The sequence below is a fragment of the Melitaea cinxia genome, chromosome 1, assembly GCF_905220565.1.
Source record: "Melitaea cinxia chromosome 1, ilMelCinx1.1, whole genome shotgun sequence".
NCBI classification, from domain to species: domain Eukaryota; kingdom Metazoa; phylum Arthropoda; class Insecta; order Lepidoptera; family Nymphalidae; genus Melitaea; species Melitaea cinxia.
The window spans coordinates 18,697,192-18,716,888 of NC_059394.1; the positions used below are offsets into that span (position 1 = coordinate 18,697,192).

Genomic DNA, 19,697 nt, shown 5'->3' on the forward strand with positions numbered 1-19,697 from the left:
AAAATTAATTGTATGATTTTTTGTTCTTTTATTTCTTTACTTGTCAACTTTCGTGTCAAAACAATTTTAAATAGAAATGGATTATGCATGATTGTACAGTGTTGAGAGTGATTACCACAGACACATTAGAAAAGTAAAGCTTAAATATGCATTTGTTAGTTGCGTTGTGTTTATAGTACTCCCAGTTTGTCGGATGTCTGGCGCCGGACTTAGATTAGCAACATATCCTGTCTCCTATAGTTACGTGGTTATATAATTCTATTATTACGTAGAAAGAATTTTATTCTATGAATCAACTCGTATTACAAATTGTTTGTTCTTTCAAATCGTTTTATTGTGAAAAATCAAAGCGAACTATTTAATATAATAAAATTATTATTAATGATAAGAAGAAAAACCTAAAAAAATATGTTTGCGAGACTTATCAATCTCAACTGCCATTGTAAATTGAAAAGACTAAATCTGTAACTCGTTATTAAAGATATTTTCATTTATTGTTTATCGATATGAGACCATCCATAAATTTCGTCACACATTGGGGGTTACAAGGGGGGTTGTTGGGGTCGACAGTGTGATATTGTGTGACAAGGGGTAGGGGAGTAATTTTAATTAATTAGTTGACGTTACACAAGGTATGGGAATCTGATGAATGTGACAATTGTTACATGGACGGAGGGTGGGGTCAAAAATATCTTGAAATTAGTGACGTAATTTATGGACGGCCCCTAACTGGCTAGTGAAGCGTAAGTAGGTACAGTACGAGGAAACAGGGGGACTGGTGAAATAAATTTCTATACACAGATACTCATATTGTCCAAAAACTATTTGTGTAGTTGTTCATGTTATCATTTAAAACTCATTGTCTCATAAAAATCGTAAAACATTATTATTATAATTTAAAAATAGTAAAAACCACTTAAAAAGACTAATGATTGTAAGTTTTTCCAAGTCAATACTTATATTTTTCGTTTATTCTTTTGTAATGCGACTTATTTATTACGTTGTGATAATAATTGTAAACATATTTTGTACTTTTGACGGCGTTCCGTTGTCTGTGTTAGCGCGTTTCATCAATAAAAATTGCTAATTAACATTATTTATTTGGATTGTCTCGTTATCTGTCTACATGTACATTACTGAGGAAATCTTTAATATTTTCGTTCGTGTACTTCGGAATTAATGTGCATAAAATTAAATTTTATGAACTTTGGATAGATAATGAAAAAAAAAAATTTCGTTTTCAATGTACTGGTGCTAGGCTGCGATATCATTCAACTGCGCCTCGACATTCTCAAATTCCTTTATATGACTGTTTGAAATCAAATAAAAACTGTTGATGTCAGTTCCTAAATTACGACTAAGGCATGGACAAGATACTGTAATTTGTTTTAAAATCCTGTTCCTCACAAAACATTACAATGTTCGATACTAAATATAATTATAAAATAATGTTATTGAATTCGGAGACGTCGAGGCGGGAACCGCTTACAAAGTTTATTAGATAGTGCTTATTAATAAATTAAAAAAATAAAATAAAAATAAATCGGTACTCTGTATCAGAGTGACTGTGCGCCGATGAATGTAATCTCTCAATAATCATACGTAAATTTAATAGTTAGGCCCTGTTTTGCGGGTTGTGGATAACGCTATTTGACGTATGGAGATATCCAACAGATATATTGTTCACAGCTTTCCATATATTGTTCTTTTTTACCATCGAATTCTACTATATTTATGGATATTTTTATTCGCAAATATGAATCTGAAAGTTTTAGTTTATTGAGGGGAAACTACGTCTTAATGGCCTATTCTACCTCCTGCTGTCTATACCCAACTTATTTGCAGGATAAACTATCCACAACCGTTGAAACCGGCTCTTAGTATGATTAATCATTCATGTTATGTTTTAATAAGTAGCGGTGGAGCTCCGGTGGTTAAATGGGAGCTCTGAAATTGAGATTGTAACATTTTGTTAGCCTTGCAATGAGTTCGTGTGCGGTCGGCGAGTGGAGGCAGCGGAAAGGAGGCGGTCGTGCTAGTTGAAATGCTTTATAATTATAAAACCTATTTTAACATCGCACATTATAATAAATTAATCGAAATTGGATTTAATGTTTTATTTATTGCTTAAAACCCGTAATAATAATCTTATATATAAAATTCTCGTGTCATAATGTTAGTTACGATATGATATATGATTTTTATGAAATTTTGTCTGCATATCGGGTAGGTCTGACTTCTGAGAATCGGCTAACATCTATTTTTCATACCCCTAAGTTATAAGGGGTGGGATTAAGGGGGCTAATAACAAATATGGCAAAACAACGTTTGCGGGATCAGCTAGTGATAATGTAACTTTATTGTACTTCAGACAAAAAAATTAAATTACAATAAGTACAAAAGGCGGCCTTATCGCATAAAGCAATTTCTCCCAGGCAACCTTTGGATGGAAACTGAAAAATGAGATTTTATTGGGTATAATAATTATACAATATTCTCTTATTTTGTTAGTCGTCTCAAGTTTACGATTTTTACTTCAAATCTACTCTGGGAAACTTAACCCATAGACAGTTTCTTGGAAATATATTAAGTTTTGAATGCTGCCTTATTATTATCAGCTATTTTTCTGTTAATGTTTTATGATGAATGAACATTAAATGGGAACGAGTCTAGGTAAGACCAGTCTATTTAGTGTAAAAAAAAATGGAAAATTTAAAAGTGCACGTTGGAGACGTGTCGGGTGAATAGCTTGTTTAGGAACAAATGATCGTACGATTATAAGTTCTATTAGTCAAGGGGTTCGAATTCAGATTTCACCCGTACTAAATACACATGAGAATTGAGAGCGCATGGTTGTTCATCGCGCGAATTATACGTATTTTCTCCCCACAAACATTATCAATAGTTATTTTTTTAAAGACGCAACATATAAAATGTTCTTCATACTTATTTCAATTACCTTGCTTAATCTCAAGTCCATAACTTCTATATTTACTGAGATATTAAGGTTTTAATACAAAAATAGAGGTAACTTTGCGATTTTTTTGTATCGAGAAAATCTTATGGAATCGTGTTTTCGAAACATATGAAAGATAGTTTATGTCCTGAACTTTACCATACATAAATTTCAAACTTAAGTATTCAGTAGTTTGGAAGATATGGACATCCTGCCGAGTGGAAAATAAGCAATTTGAGGTAGCATACACTCTTAATTTGGTTCTTGCAGATAATCACAGATCGCTGATTCATTATTTTGTTATGGTAGAAATATATATAAATATTTTTTGTAAATTGAAGAATTTTTAGCCTTCATATTTAATAAGCTTCTTGGTTTAGTTCCCTGACATAAAAAAAAGTTTATTTCATCAAGTTGTTCTCGCGTAATTTTGCTATCATCCGTAAATCCAAAATTTCGACGTCAATGTTGGAATATTTATTTAATTCATTCTTTTTACTATAATATATTGAAAAAGGCCACAAATGATCATTAATTTTCTAGTTTGATGTGTATTCTGTACAAAAGTATGTTTTTTATAGCATATTAAGTAATACATTGTTATAAAAACATACAGGTTTAAGTGTAAGTCCTTCCCGTAATTTTCATTTTGTGAGAGTAAAGCACAACCTCCTCGGAGGCGTGCACACATCACACACTTCAGCGTATCGCAGTCCACAGCTGGACATAGGAATATAATACGAATTCGCGCCAAAAAAGGTGTAAACTCATGTGTGATGTATAAGTACAGTATGTACAATATCATGTACTATAAGTAAAGTACAGTTTTATTTGGTAACAAAAATGAAACGAATAATACATGAAAGTGTTATATTTACGCCAACTAAAGTTGTAATAGATTTTGTACAGTAATTCTTGTTATAGGAAAACAACGTTCTTGGAAGACGTGTTGTTACTACTTTGTGATGAAGTTTTAAGTATAAAGTTATATTTCACATGGAACACTTTGTAGATAACTGTAAGAAAAAAATATAACACTCATAGGTGAACACATGACACGTTAACAATTACCATCTAAATAAATAACATATCACAGAACACACTTGTTATAAATAAAATATATTTACATGCAATAATATAATTTTTAATAAAGGCATATTTAAACATTTTTAATCTTGACCAATCAATCTGATAACATGTTAAAATTGGTGTATTGTGGTATTGGGAAAACATCTCTGTCTTCGTTTTTTCTTTCTAAATGCGTTAAAAATATATGGTATATATATGTTCATATGCATTTAGTAGGTAAAATAGCTAGGCTTTAGATTAAGAACCGTTATTTTGAAGTTAGATAGGTTAGGGTTATTTTTTTTTTTTTTGTTACGAAATTATGCCGATAAACGGTCAAATTTTGAGCTTAGATAATTCGACGGTACTTAATCTAAAGCCTTAACGGTAAAATTTATTTAAAAAAAAAAACACTCATGACACAGAAATAATGTTAAATAGATTTTAGCAACAGCTTATTAAAACAATCCCCGCCAGCGGGTCACAAGTAAATGCACTTGTTTAAAATTAAAAGTTGTATTCTATAGTGATTGTAAACTTATATTTTACATCTAAGTATAACCTATTTAAAAGGTAATTAGATTTAAGTAAAATTAGCACAAGTTATTTTAATGCACCTCTGGAAGTGCACGGTAAAATAAGTTTAAAAGTTGTATTTCTTACTTTCCAGATTTTTGATTTCATCTCTAACTTTATTATAGGTATTCTAAACATTTTTTTAAATATCATATCAAAAATTGATCGTTCACGCGGGGATAGAACCTGCGACTCCGACTGACCGTGTCGGTGCTCTAGCCAACTAAGCTATGGAACGATGTACCCGCTAGATCGAAATTTTTGATATGATGAATTTCTTTTCGGTTTAAGCGAATTTATTATAGGTATGTATTTTAGAAACTCAGATCAACAAGATATGAGCTCTGGAAGTTTATATGTACATAAAGTACTACTATTTATGATACAAAAATATCTTCAATTATATATTTTAGTCCGTGTACCTTATGTATCATACAGGCAAGATTTTTTCCATACAAGATGATCTTTACACAATACAAAACCTCTATACACAACAAAAATATTTGTTTAAAATGAATTTGTTACTTTTACAGAAATTAAGTAACTGTTCATTATGTATTATGTAATTGGAAAGCATAAGGTATTAAATATCATTTAAAAAAAAATACTTAAATTATATATAAGGGTTGAAAGTTTTATAATAAACTAGCTGTACCCTGTGTGCGTTGCTACGCTTTTTATTTTTTTGTTCGTACTAATTCCGACCTTTGTGGGCTCATGCACAACACTTTGCTGAAGATCATGACCTGATCAATGCATAGTTTGCGATTCTTTGAAGGACATACAGATAAACATTTATATATATTGATAATATATAGTTGTGGGTAACTGAGTATATACCAGCTTTGATTGTATTGTTTAACCAAAACAAATCCATAAAATAAAATCCAAATAGCGACATATGAAATGTGGATTTAAAATTTATGCCATTCCAATTCATAGCTCTGAAGATAATTTACATATCTAATAACATAAATTAATTTTAAATTCATACCTATAAACTAGACCAAATAAATAATCATGGTTTATATCACTTGAAAAAATATTTCATATCTATATTTTTACTTTCTATATTAATTTTTTCTATTACCCTAGTAAAGAAAATGTCAGAAAAACTCTTCCTCAAATCCTTCTCCAGTAAGTATGTGTGGGTGCCCGATGGCCGGAACATTGGGAGTGTACTCACTCGTGGCCCACAGATAAAGGTTCAATGTACGCTCTGTGCACTGGGCTATGAACCTGGAATTTAGAAGAACAGTTCCTATTGTTGTATTTTGTAAATATATCTCGCAATTTATTATCAAAAGTAGCAACATCCTATTCTTCCTGGGTAAAATAAAAAACGTTAGACGAATTTTCATTAAGTGTTTATTACCTCCTCAAAAATATTTATAAGCTTTTTGAATGACATAAAAATGTGAAAAAACGTGCGGACGGAAACGTATGGACTTGCTTGTTTTTCTTTTTACAATACAATACAAATATACTATATTGTACAACCAGAAATAATACATGTGACATGTATACATACACTTAAATAGACATACTTGCAGGCATGAAACTACATATACACACATAAACATACTTGCATATATATATAAAAAATGCCTTTTTAGTAATTATACAAATAATACCAAATATAAATTATAATAAATATACTATTAAACACAACATACCTTACAAATGGTCTTACATCGCCCTCATTAGCAGTTTGTAGATGTTGATAGTAGAGGTGCCTGTGTTGCTTGGCTATGATAACAGGTGGGTAGCCGGCCTGCATCAGTAGTAGGTTCATGAGAAGGCGGGAAGTTCGTCCATTGCCGTCTATGAACGGGTGAATATACACTAGTTTGTAGTGTGCTAGAGCAGCATATCTGAAAATTTAATTTTTTTAAAATTATTATTGTGAATATTCCTGTATTTATAATTTTTTTTCTATATCTATACAAAAATTTGTCCCTGGTCCGGGCATTAGTGGCTCTAGGTGTTCCCCCTATATTTAATCATGTAAAGCCGCCTGCCCCAGTTATTATTATAAGCATGTTACAACAGGTTTAGAGAATTTTTTTAGACAACCTGCAGTGAAAAACAGTGTGATTACGAAGAATAGACTTTTGCCCAACTATGGGATGTTTATTAGACTCCACTTATTATGGAACTATGTCACGTTATGTAAGACCCACTTCCTGTTCTTTTAACTGAGAAAATTTCATAAACAACCCCTCAAAATTTTGATACAAAATTACAGTTTTTATTGTTGACATTTTCGGTATTAACACACGTTTGAAGAAAATTAATTTTATAATGCAATAAAATATCATTTTTCAACAAGCCTGTTATCAGTAACTAATAACACATGTTATAAATATTATATTTTATTGCAGATAATATGTGTTAGCCACGTTTAAATTAGCTATAAACTTTACCTAACTGGGTGCAGTTCTAAGGCATCTTCAGAATTCAGCCAATCAAGAAACTGTGTCATAAGTTTCTGTATCTCCGAGGGTCCTGGTGGGATGTGTCCACCAACATACACTTGGGTTCTTCTGAACTGCCCACCTTCAACTGGATCTACATGCCCTAGAACTCTCTTATGAATTTCCAGTATATCTCCCATTGATATCTCTCTAAGTCTATACAATAATGTCTGATTTATATACTTCATAGCTGCATCTAAGCCTAAGATTTCATTGTGTTCAGCTATACTCTTTCCAGCGACTGCTATTCTTGTTTCAAGTATACTACGAGTTTGCTGCAATGTCATTGTATTACCTTCAATAGCAACAGTGTGATAAATATGTTGAAAATATGCCTCCTTTTTTGCTCTACATAATGCAGCATTATTCTCAGGTATAGAGAGCAGCGTGTCTCGCTTTTCATCAATTTTCCGTAACATTTCTCTATCTAAATTCTCTACTATGCTAGCTGTGCGTTGTCTATTCATTAAAGCTCCAGTATGATCTGGGTAATTATTTAAAGCTAAAGTGTATAATTGATCTGCTTTCACTACATCTTTTTTGGTTTCTTCTAAAAACTCTCCGTAATGATTCAATATGTCTGGATGTTTTGGAGACAAGGCGAATGCGTGTTGAAACAATTTCAATGCTTTATCAGCTTTACCGATTTTTTTCATTTCTAACGCAGCGTTCAATGATACGACAGCTTCCGCATCTCGAGCCTTGTCAGGTTTCTTCGCTTGTGGCGGAGACTCTTCAATAAAGGTTTCGAGATAGGTGCCATACAAACCAGCTGGTATGGGCGAAAACGGCTTAACTAATCTTACATCGTGGCTAAGTAGCTTGTGCAACGATATCAAAACACCAAAAGTACAAATAATACTAGACAAAATTAAAACAGTTTTACATTTATCTACAATCATTTTAATTTGGAAGTATTTCTTCGATTCGCACGTCATATTTTCGGTTCGCTTCGATCTATCTAAGAACAACATAACTGGTATTAACAAAACCTATGCGTACTGATATTATCACGGAGGTAATCACTGTAAATAATTTAGATTTCATCGTAAATTACAATATTATTTCCAAACACAAATAACAGAAACACACGTTAGGCCATCGTATGACAGGCGACAGCTGACAGAATAGTGATTCACATTTTACATGCACAGATTACTAGCCTACATAGATCAAGTAAAAAGAATAGATAACGCACTTAGAACAAAAAAGTGAAGCCACTTTTTAACCGACTTCCAAAAAAGGAGGAGGTTCTCAATTCGACTGTATTTTTTTTTTTTTTTTTTTTTTTTTATGTATGTTACATCAGAACTTTTGACTGGGTGGAGCGATTTCGACAAATTTTCTTTTAATCGAAAGGTGTTGTGTGCCAATTGGTCCCATTTAAATTTATTTGAGATCTAACAACTACTTTTCGAGCTATATCTAATAATGCGTTTTTATTTGACGCTTTATTCGTCGACCTACGTTGTATTATACCGCATAACTTTCTACTGGATGTACCGATTTTAATAATTCTTTTTTTGTTAGAAAGGAGATATCCCAAGTTTAGTACCGTGATAAGGAAACTAGGATCTGATGATGGGATCCTAGAGAAATCGAGGGAAACTCTTGAAAATCCGCAATAACTTTTTACTGGGTGTACCGATTTTGATAATTCTTTTTTTGTTGGAAAGAAGATATTCCTAGTTTAGTACCATGATAAGGAAACTAGGATCTGATGATGGGATCCCAGAGAAATCGAGGGAACTTCTTGAAAATCCGCAATAACTTTTTATTAGGTGTACCGATTTTAATGATTTTTAATTTAATCGAAAGCCGATGTTTATCATGTGGTCACATTTAAATTTCATCGAGATCTGATAACTACTTTTTGAGTAATCTTTGATAATGCGTTGTTACTTGACTATTTTTTCGTCGATCTACGTTGTATTACTCGGCGATGTAATTGAAGTCGGTTTTTTTTTCGTTTGCGAGCAAACACAATTATTTAAATATGTGTGAGTGAATGAAGTGTTGACACTTTTTAAAAAAAGTCCCTGCAAATTTTATTAAATGGGATTAAACACAATTAATTTAATATAGGTAAAATGGGTATGCGAAAATAAAAATCTGTTTATAGTTTTTAATATACTCCTTTTTTGCTTCAAATTGTTAAATAAATCTATTGCAGCCATGTTTTGATTTAATGAATTATATAAATCTGTGTCAATGAAAATTGCGTTTTTAAGTAATTGATGATTCCTCTGAAGGGCAAGTTCCTGTTTTAAAGTCGTCTAACTCTTTGCTGTAATGATTTAATTTTTTTACATTTTTTTTTTAAATAAAGTTCCTGTTTTTTTAACTTTTCTCTTAGTTTATGTTTTCTAGGTGTATCAAAGATTGAATCTTGGTTAACGACTAATTTAAGACTCATCCGGTAGGTCCTAGAACAAAAAATTCAACATTAAAATACCTAGTAGTAAGTAGTAGTATATACGTGATGGTACTCTGCGAAGTCCACGTTTTGTACCGTACATGTCAGCTTTATCAAAATGGTTTGAACAAACCACACTAGATGAGGATGGCTGTCGTTGTAGTTCATTTCAGCTCAGTCGCACAGCAGCTACCTATTCTATCTATCTCCTATTAAAATATTCGTTGGAAACCTAAAATCATGATATTTAGTAGTAAAATATGAGTAGTTAATTCACAAATTTAAACAGACAAAAACGAGTTAAAAATTCATATTGACTTCAATTTAGGTAAAACATAAAATCACTCGATAAAAAAAAAACACAATAATGATGTCCACTTTCTACTTAATTATTTTTCTATGATTGCCTACAATTTACTTACCCGCATTTTGGGCTAATGGAAATAAAAATTACTGGTAACACTCCCTCGGTACGTCATTTCGGGGCATAGAAATTATAAGTTCCGAATAACCTCAATATTATTTTGGAATAACAAAAAATATAAAGTTTTGTATGTATTTACGTGTGAAACGATATTTCTTCATACTTTTTGTTCACTTTGGTATTGTTTTTGCACCATTTAATTACAAAAGAACGGCATTTTATAGGCAAAGTTACTGTACGAGGCCTCGTGAGATACTAACGAAAATGATTTTTTTTTTTTTTTCCGAAGTGAAGAGTGCTGTTGGCCCTAGCGGCCTTTACAGCGTCACCGGTGAGAGGGGCCGGGCACTTAGGCAAGCCGGCCGCGAAGGAAGAATGGGAGCCCTCTGGGAGGGCTCGGGGGGGAAAAACGCCCGCCCTAAGGGTGTCTCCTAGCGAGATCGCACCTCGGCTTAGAGCGTCGTCGGAGTGGAGAAGGCGCTATGCGGAGCGCTGAGACGGCTTACGGACGGTCAGCTACGCGCCTAGGCGCGTGCGAGCCGTCAGAACGCGGGGACCTCGCCCTCGCCGGCGGGGGCGGTGTGTGTGGTGTATATGGCGTTAAGCGCCGTGATCCTATCGTCAGGGTCGGTTAAGACGTGCATGGGACGCCTTTGTACGGTCTGTAAGTTACCTAACGAAAATGAGCGTAGTTTGATGCATATGTGTGCGTGAGCGCGTGTGTTTACTTGAAGGAGCCGAGTTTTGTGGCTTCACTAACAACAAAGGCCGCGCATTATCTACTTTTTTTACTTCATCTATGCTAGCCAAGTACTGAAATTGACAGTGACATAGACATTGGGAAAGATTAAAATTTGGTTATAAACCATTATGTATATTACGTCCATGTACACCACTCACTGAATTATTTTTTTTTTTTTTTTTTTAACAAGTCTTATACATCCACGGGCTTATGAACCCATGTCCTTTTTTACTCTAATACATGCAAATTTTTATTTTTATTTTTTCTCTATTTCAAGGTAGGCGTTTGTCAACAACATCGCTGTTCAAGTCAGACTATGTTTGTTTTTAATGTCTCCAAAAGAGACGTGAGTCCACCGACCGGTTCTTAATCTAATCTATGGTACAACATTTTTTTTTTTTTTTGTATTATTATTATTTCCTTATAATACTATACTTATATCTAGCTAAATCTTACATTATTTAGAAATATATTTTTTAATATTGTCTATATTACTACCAAACTTACTCCTCCCAAGCAAAGCAACCTATTCGAATTTTATTTTGACATCTCGAGAATACTCCCAACGACGGCGGTGTCTCTATTATGAATCGCCATCTTGAGACTATGCTCGAGGATGTCTTTTTCCGTAGCCTCCGCCGCCCTCCCGACGAAACGACAGATCGCGTCATCTCTGTAGTCGGTGTAGTAGACACAGGCCTTGGTGTGTCTAGTCACCGCGACTATCGCGTGCGAAACGCTGTCATGTATTCGCAGCCTCCCACTCCTCGTCTGGATGACGATGACACTCTCACTCGTCTGGCCCTGCGCCTCGTGGATAGTCAAGACACGCGACCCCTCCCCTTTCCCGTATCCCCGGTCCACCAGCAACTTCTTCTCTTCCTGCGTGAAGACCAGGTATAGGGTCCAGTTCTGTCTTGCAGAGATTTGCGCGCCCGTGAAGCTTTCCACGCGCAGGGAACGGATTATTGGGCTTGAGCTATAAATATCTTTGTAGACCTCGCTGATGGCGAAGGCGACATCCTTGGGGTTTCGGTGCGTACAAGACAGCTCCCACGATATGCCTGTTATCAGGGTTGGTCTGCTGTACCGCATCTTGAACAGGTTTTCCCTGTCGATGTACGGCAGCTGGTTAATATCTCCGATGAGGACCACCTTCTTGGCCCCTGATAGTCGGGCTGCCATCACTATGGCCCCGAAGTGGTTCATGAGGGCTTCATCTACCGTAAGACGGCTGATTTTTGCGCCCCCTCGAAAACCATTGACCAGTACGGAGGCCATAGTGCGCACCTTAGATTTGGCTTTAACGCCATAGCGGTGTGCCAGCTTCTCCTTAAGTTCTTTGGCAGCCTCGACTGTGGTCGTAATGACGACTTCCTCGTCCTCATCGAATTCCCCGACTATGCGAGTTGTCTTGCCACATCCTGGAACCCCATTTATCCATTCCAGTGAAGGTAGCCCCCAGACCACGGAAGAATCATTGGCGTCACGGTCCCCCATGATGGTTTGAGCCATCCGGAGTATCCGATCATCCAGCATTACTCTCGTGCATCTGGCCACTACCACCACCGGGTCCCCTGGTGGTGTATTGAAGATCTGAGGCTCTTGTTCCTGCCCCTCAGACTCGACCGCGCTCACGAAGCCTGCTGTGATGTTATATGCAGCCATATACCTCCCCGACATATTTCCTTTGAGTACTCACTGAATTATTAATTTATAGCATTTTCTATCATATTAAACAAAACTGTAATTTTGTCATACCGATCAATCTATTTGAGTATCCTTCACTAGGTGTGTATATTGGCGTAACTATTTTTTTCTCATTGAATGTCGTGAAAAAAATTATGAATAGATTTCCTTAAACAAACGCATTAAGTATCGATAGACATCTGTATATCACCCACATACATCGTTACACTAAATTTTTATATATAATATATAGATTGAGTTTGCAAACAAGAAAAATTCTTCTTCAACTTCAATCACATCGATAAGTAAAATACATGTGCTTAGGCGAAACAATAGTCAGTTAATATGTATTATTAGTGATAACTAACTTGTTCTCGTTTATTGTGTGTCTCTGGACCCTAGAATAGGAAATTATCCTATTGGGGGCCGTTGAGTGTGAAGCGTTTATTTATTTATAAAATTACTCCTCAGATCTCGAACTATTTAAAATTGATGAGATGAATGGATAAATGTAAACAGCAGCTTTCGATTTAAAAAAAAGATGATGATTATGAAGTAACACACATACAAAATACATGCCAATTTATAATCTCCTCATTTTTTGAAGTTGGTTAAAATACAATTTAAATATTTACAAACAGTTTCACGTAGTTTTACATAGTCTATTGTGATAAGTTTAGTATGTTTGTAATTTTATTGTAGGTTTAAAATAGCAAATTAGTAACTTTAATAAGACTTATTAATATTGGGGTAGGGCATCGCAGGTTCGCAGATAATATCTTTCCCGAAATCTGTAGCAGCCCAACAGGAGACATAACTTATCTTCACAGAAGATGATGGTCAAATATTATTTCTCTCGAGTAATATTGTGTTCCTGTGGTGAATAAAGCAGCAATAACTTCTGAGTATGCGTTGCGTTCACAAGCGGTGGCGTATTTTAAAATACAGCGCCTCGGGTCAATTAAGTTTACCACCCTATAAATTAAGGCAAAGGGGTAAAAGCAGCAAAAAGTTTGGGGTATGAGTTTTCGGAATAAAATCGATTAATAAATGATCGATTATTATCTTTGGAATTTATCGGCTGATGTTTTTATGTACTAATTACATCCTTAGTAGTTATTTATGATCGGTTTGACCACCCCTTGTGCAGAATTGCGCCGCTCTTCTTAGGGTACCATCTCGTCATGTACCTTTTGGCCCAAGGGTAAATGCGCCACACAGGGAGGTAGGATCGACAATACGGTGATGTTGTACGTATGTAGATAATTAATTACAACCTATCACAGTCCACAGCTGGACATAGGCCTCCACAAGTTTGCGCCAAAAATGGCGTAAACTCATGTGTATTGCCCATAGTCACCACACTGGGCAGGCGGGTTGGTGACCGCAGGACTGGCTTTGTCGCACCGAAGACGCTGCTGCCCGTCTTCGGCCTGTGTATTTCAAAACCAGCAGTTGGATGGTTATCCCGCCAACGATCGGCTTTTTAAGTTCCAAGGTGGTAGTGGAACTGTGTTATCCCTTAGTTGCCTCTTACGACACCCACGGGAAGAGATGGGGTGTCTATATTCTTTACTGCTGTAGCCACATAACAGACGTATGTAGATAAGCTACGGTAATTGCTTAACAACTGACAGCTGCATGTAATATTATTATTCATGATTATTTATTTATGCAGACGATTAAATTACTCGGTATTCAGTTTCGCTGTAATCCAATATAGCCATACAGATTGCCATAAGATTATTTTGTGCGGCAGTTATAACACAACCTACTACATTGAACAAATTCACCTTTCTACAATTTGAGTAGATTACTTATTATTTTTAAAAGCATTCGTACAATTTGCGACTTTGTGACGAATTAGATAACGACTTCATATTATTTCATTGCTTCTAAACTTGCAGTGTGTTTGCTCAACATTAGCAAAACATGTAAAAAATATTAATGAAAATTCTATCGATGTTTCTAACCCAATGGCGGATTTACCAGATGGTTTTGTGGGCTGGAGCCTAGGGCGGCAAATTTAGTCTGCTTTTTTTTTTTCAGAAATAAAAAAAAAAAAACAACTAGAAAAGAAATCACAAAAACGAATTAAATATTAAAAAAAAAAAAATAAATATTTCAGCACTGTACTCCTATTACGAAATAGGGTACTGAATTGCAGAGGTTAGTAGTGATGGTAAAACTGAATAGCCTACTGGCGGCAGATTTATAAGTCCGTCTCTGTTCTGACCATCGCGTGCCAATTTTGTAAATTACTTTTGTAGCTTAAAAGTATTGTGTTTATATCAATAATTTCCTTGCCACGTAGTTTGTGGATTTGCTATAACTAATAAGATAATTAAACTTGTACCTACATATTGTATTTGTATTTAACAATTAGAAAATTTCTCAAATTTGATATAACTTCATATAGTATAATTAATTTATTAGTGATATCGATTTCACTCAATCCATAACATTACATTGTTCAAGACGTCAACCATAAATCATTTAACAGACAGAAACACTAATTTGTTCAACTCAATAACGCTTCAATAATTTCCCAAATGAGAACTTGTTTCTTACAAATTGCACATTATAATATGCGTGTCCATTTTAAAACGTTCTTTACACGGTATCGGGTTACCGGGAAAACGTATATGATTAAGCAAGATGTTTTAATGAGGCATCTTACGAGCGAAACAACACACTCGCGAAATAAGCAACACGTTTTAATATCATCAATTTATTTAAAAATTTTAATACTTCCATCATTCTCTCGAATAAATAACAATACCTTACATGTTAACATTCAGATCATCATTAAAATAATTTTATTTAACGCTACAGACCTTAACATTAAATTATACTATAAATCTAGAATTAATTAATTTAACATTCTGCGAACCCCAGGCTACGGTTTAAGCTGCTTGATCGCTTCCGAACGCAATCATAATAAAATTAAGGGTCGGTTTCTTCAACACGCACAAGCACATAATACTGCGAATTTACGATAATACTCCGTTTATTGCTGACTAGATCTCACACAGTAAGCATTTGTCTCATTCGATTCATTGCTATCGATTAGCGCAAGCTTAATGTGTTTCATGTTCACTATAAATTCATTAAACTCGCGGCAGAACTGAGATTTACAGAGTAGCAATAAAGAAGTCACTGACCTCGCAAATGCTGCTTTCAGCCTTTTTACGATTATTGCACACGAAATGTTCATACTGTACATAAATTATCTCTACTTTACACACTAAAGCTTATGGCAGTATTGCAAATAATAGTAGATTCGAGAAAGCAAACAATCCGAGACCGTCAAGCAGCTTAGGATGGGTCGGCTGCGGCCGCTCCTACTAACACACATTGGCGATTTTTTGTAAATCAATAGTTTATCGAAATATATGTACATTTAGCGTATTAAATTATCGAAATATTTAAACACTAACATACGTCACAATAAAAACAATTTATTGGTTAACAAAAACTCAACAGTATGTGATAGTTCTGGCGTTATCTTAACTATAAATACATTTAATAGTGGCAAGAATACATTCGCCAATTTCTTCGATAGAACCTGGCTAAAAATTCTTAAATACTAAACGAACATTGCTCAACATTTGTTATAATTTAATAAGAAAAGCAATTATACTAGACATGGATTTATTACTTCTCTAGTAACTTTTGAACAGTAATAAAATCGAAGGTAAATTAGTTTTCATTTTTATTCCAAGAATAATCATTATATTTACGATATGTTTAAGTCAAATCCATGTCTGTAATTATTTGTGTTACAGCAAATATATAATAGTTATTACTTTGCAGCAACACTAGTTTCTCAAGAAAACGTGCGACCAGCGCCTCACATAACCTTCAATTTACTCTTTTTCCTAAAAAACTATAAATAACATAAAGAACCTATTAAACAGACCTCACAGCCTGACATGGAACTAAATGAAGATTGCATTCGTTTCAATATACACTTAAATTTTCTCAATTAATAGTGATTTTTTTTTTTAAATAATTGTAGTGGACTAGGTTTTGAAGTGTATCTTGTACATATTAATAAGTACTAAGATGAATTTATTTAGTGGTGTTTTGTTCAGTTGGTACATGGTTTTCGTATCTATAGTGACGATTGACAGTCTTGATACTTTTTAAATCCACAGTGAGAAAGTTTTAGTGTCATAGATTGAAAAAATAATATCAAAAGTAAATGAAATGAATGAACAAAAATGAATGTTAAAGAAACTGTTAGGTAAATTGCTATTTGATCGCCAATAGTAATTGAAAATTTTGTGACAACTTTGCACGAAGTTGCTATAAGGGCGTGCACACGTATTAGACAAGACTGTTTGTCTTAGATGTAGTAGTGGAACAAGCGTTACGTTTAATACTTATTATCATATTTTAATGATGAAATGAACCGTATCGAATTGTGAATTATAAAGGATATCCTAAAAACTTTAGAGTGGTAAAATCAATACGAATAGTATTTCGAGACCGCCTTGAATAATATGGTCTAGCCCTTGAGTTATTTGACTCCTACACCTTAATGGCACATAGAGTCCACCAGGATCATGGTGGAGTAGAAAGAGCAGCCGAGGGTGATCATGGTGCCCATGGCTATGGAGGAGTGGTATGCGCGGAAGGTCTTGAGAACACGCAGGTAGCGGGGACAGTGGGCCAGCTCACCGAGAATGAGGCGACCAACCTGAAAACAAAATAAAAAGTAAGAATACTGACTGGTAAGATTGAACACATACACACTTTTTAATTTTACTTTAAATCAACACAACTTTACAAATATGATGTTATCTTGATTGGATAAATCCAGTAGTCTATTTAAGTAAAAATCTGGTTTCCGAAAGAGTCTCCAAAATATAAAAAAAAAATACCAGTTCTCTTCTAACTTGAATTTTTGATTGATTGATGATTATATCTACTAATAGATTAGTTAGTTGATAACTTATGGGCCAATTTTTCTCTCTGAGAGCTGATTGGTTGTATTTTAAGGGGAGAAAACGGTAACGTGTTATTTTCAAGCCGAAGCCGCGTGCGAAAAGATATTTAATATACGACCTATCTAATTTTTTTCATTCTCATCACTTATTTTCGTTAATGCTTTTTAGCACACGGTTGATTTCGCCAGTATCACGTCACGTGTAATGGAAAAATAAGAATGAGATTTATCGGTGTGATCGAGATTACAAGCTCAATAGAATTTTTAACCGACTTCAAAAAAAGGAGGAGATTACTCAATTCGACCGTATATATGTTTTTTTATGTATGTTCGGGGATATCTCCGTCGTTTATGAACCGATTTTGATAATTCTTTTTTTGTTGGAAAGGAGATATCCCTAGTTTGGTACCATGATAAGGAAACCAGTATCTGATGATAGGATCCCAGAGAAATCGAGGGAATCTCTCGAAAATCCGCCTAACTTTTTACTGGATGTAACGATTTTGATGATTTTTAATTTAATCGAAAGCCGATGTTTATCATGTGGTCAAATTTAAATTTCATCGAGATCTGAGTGCAACTTTTGGAGTAATCTTTGATAATGCGTATTTACTTGACTATTTTTTCGCCTACCTACGTTGTATTACTTGTCGATATAATTGAAGTCGGTTTTTCTTCGTTTGCCTGCAAACACAATTATTAAGAAACTCTTATCTATCGCATTTCTAAAGACGCAGTGGTACAACACTAGCCACTTGCGCAAAGGTTAAAGTTTATCATTCAGATTTTTGTCGTGATTTGGACACTCACAGGACTTTATTCTACCTTCCGTGGTATATATAGTCTTTAAGTGTGATGTAAGGGGAAAAATATTTTGTTACTTACTTCTTGTCCTCCTCCAGCTGCTTCCTCCATCTGAGTCTTGACGTGCTTGGCTCGGAGCATCGGCCTTACGAGCCACAGGCGCACGTACGCCTCTATACTGAACACGACTAGCAGAAGCGCTAGCTGTAACAAAACAAAACATTTAATTAATATGATACAATATAAATATTACATTGCCAAAAGTATGGATCGATGTAATGTATGAATTGAAGAAAGTTGTATCCAAGGTTCCTGGGAAGGGTCAAGGGTAGAGTCGGCAACGCTCTGGTGATGATTCTGGTATTGCAGACGTCCGTAAGCTATGGTAACCACTTAGCATTAGGTGAGCAGTACGCTTGTTTGCCAACATGGTCATATTTAAAAAAAAAGGATTTCATTAATTTTTTTAAAGTATTAAAATAGTGATTAATAGAGATATATATTTTTTAGACCTAAAGTATTAATAGTGATTAATAGAGATATATACTTTTTAGACCCGGATTATAAATCTGAATGAGGTATCTGCTTGCCTGCCGCTATAGGTCTTATCCTAAAATTTCAATTTAAATTCCTATTTTTAAAACATTTTAATTTAGTCCTGTTTAAAAAGTATGTCACAATACATTATGTCAACCAACCAACCAAATGTAACCAACCAACAAAATGTAAAGGACATCTTTGTGAGATAATACGTATACGGTGTTGCTAGCATAGTTCCTTGCATGCAATCAATAAAGTCAGATTTAGGTTTATTCTTAGGTATGAACCTTGAATGAACCTTGTATCTCTCTGTCATCAGCTGTAAATCATTTGTCTGTGTATCAGCGATAAAGTCAATTACAGATAATAGAAAATAAAAACATTCGCTTTGAACATATAAAAACTCCTTTCATTAACATATGGATATTTTTATTTTTTATTTAATCATATTAACATTAGATGATTCTTAAGATAGAATTTTATTTTTAGATTGCTATTACAGTATTATTTTAAATTGATGTCAAGGCTGCGTTTTTAAATGTTAGGAAGTGCAATTTAAAATTGCGTTATATAAGTATTTATTCGCAAAACCATTAATCAAACATTGAAAGGGACGCATGATGACAAATTAATACGAATAATTTGATTACAAATAATTTGACGTGGGTAAATTTTGTAACTGAAATTTTAAAATCGTTGTTTAATAGTTTGCAATTTACTAATTTACTCTCGAATTACTAATTATTAAACAACAAAAAAATATAGTTGTTATACCATTTTTTAATTTATGGTAAAATACAAATGGTTATTGGTTTTTATTTTAATAGATATAACGATTTTTTATTTTATTTGTAAATATATGTAAACATTTAGTATAATATTGAAATTATTTCGAATAAAATTGAACGAAATTATTTCACAACTGTATGTTATTAAATTTTCACACATTAAATGCTTATTTTATACGGTTTACTTCGTAATGTTAAAAAAACGAATTGAAAAGGTCGTTACGAAGTTATTTAAAAAAGCATACAAATAATTTTAAGTGTTT

General features: G+C 34.0%; 2 protein-coding genes across 2 annotated transcripts in view; both read right to left on the reverse strand.

Moving 5' to 3' along the window:
* Nucleotides 1-3,812: 3,812 nt before the first annotated feature.
* LOC123670410 (protein adenylyltransferase Fic) lies at nucleotides 3,813-8,202 on the reverse strand. Its single transcript, XM_045603910.1, has 4 exons — nucleotides 7,027-8,202; nucleotides 6,277-6,474; nucleotides 5,691-5,839; nucleotides 3,813-3,972 (listed from the first exon to the last, which is right to left on the reverse strand). The coding sequence occupies exons 1-3, from the start codon at nucleotides 8,049-8,051 to the stop codon at nucleotides 5,707-5,709; spliced, it is 1,356 nt and encodes a 451-aa protein (XP_045459866.1). The 5' UTR covers nucleotides 8,052-8,202; the 3' UTR covers nucleotides 3,813-3,972; nucleotides 5,691-5,706.
* Nucleotides 8,203-15,063: 6,861 nt separating this feature from the next.
* Nucleotides 15,064-19,697, reverse strand: part of LOC123654604 (transmembrane protein 205) — a 49,278-nt gene continuing 44,644 nt past the window's right edge. The window contains exons 4-5 of the mRNA XM_045590503.1: nucleotides 18,188-18,310; nucleotides 15,064-17,053 (exon numbers count right to left, since the gene is read on the reverse strand). Coding sequence (XP_045446459.1) covers nucleotides 16,892-17,053; nucleotides 18,188-18,310 — 285 coding nt within the window. The 3' untranslated portion in view covers nucleotides 15,064-16,891. The remainder of the gene's footprint in view (nucleotides 17,054-18,187; nucleotides 18,311-19,697) is intronic.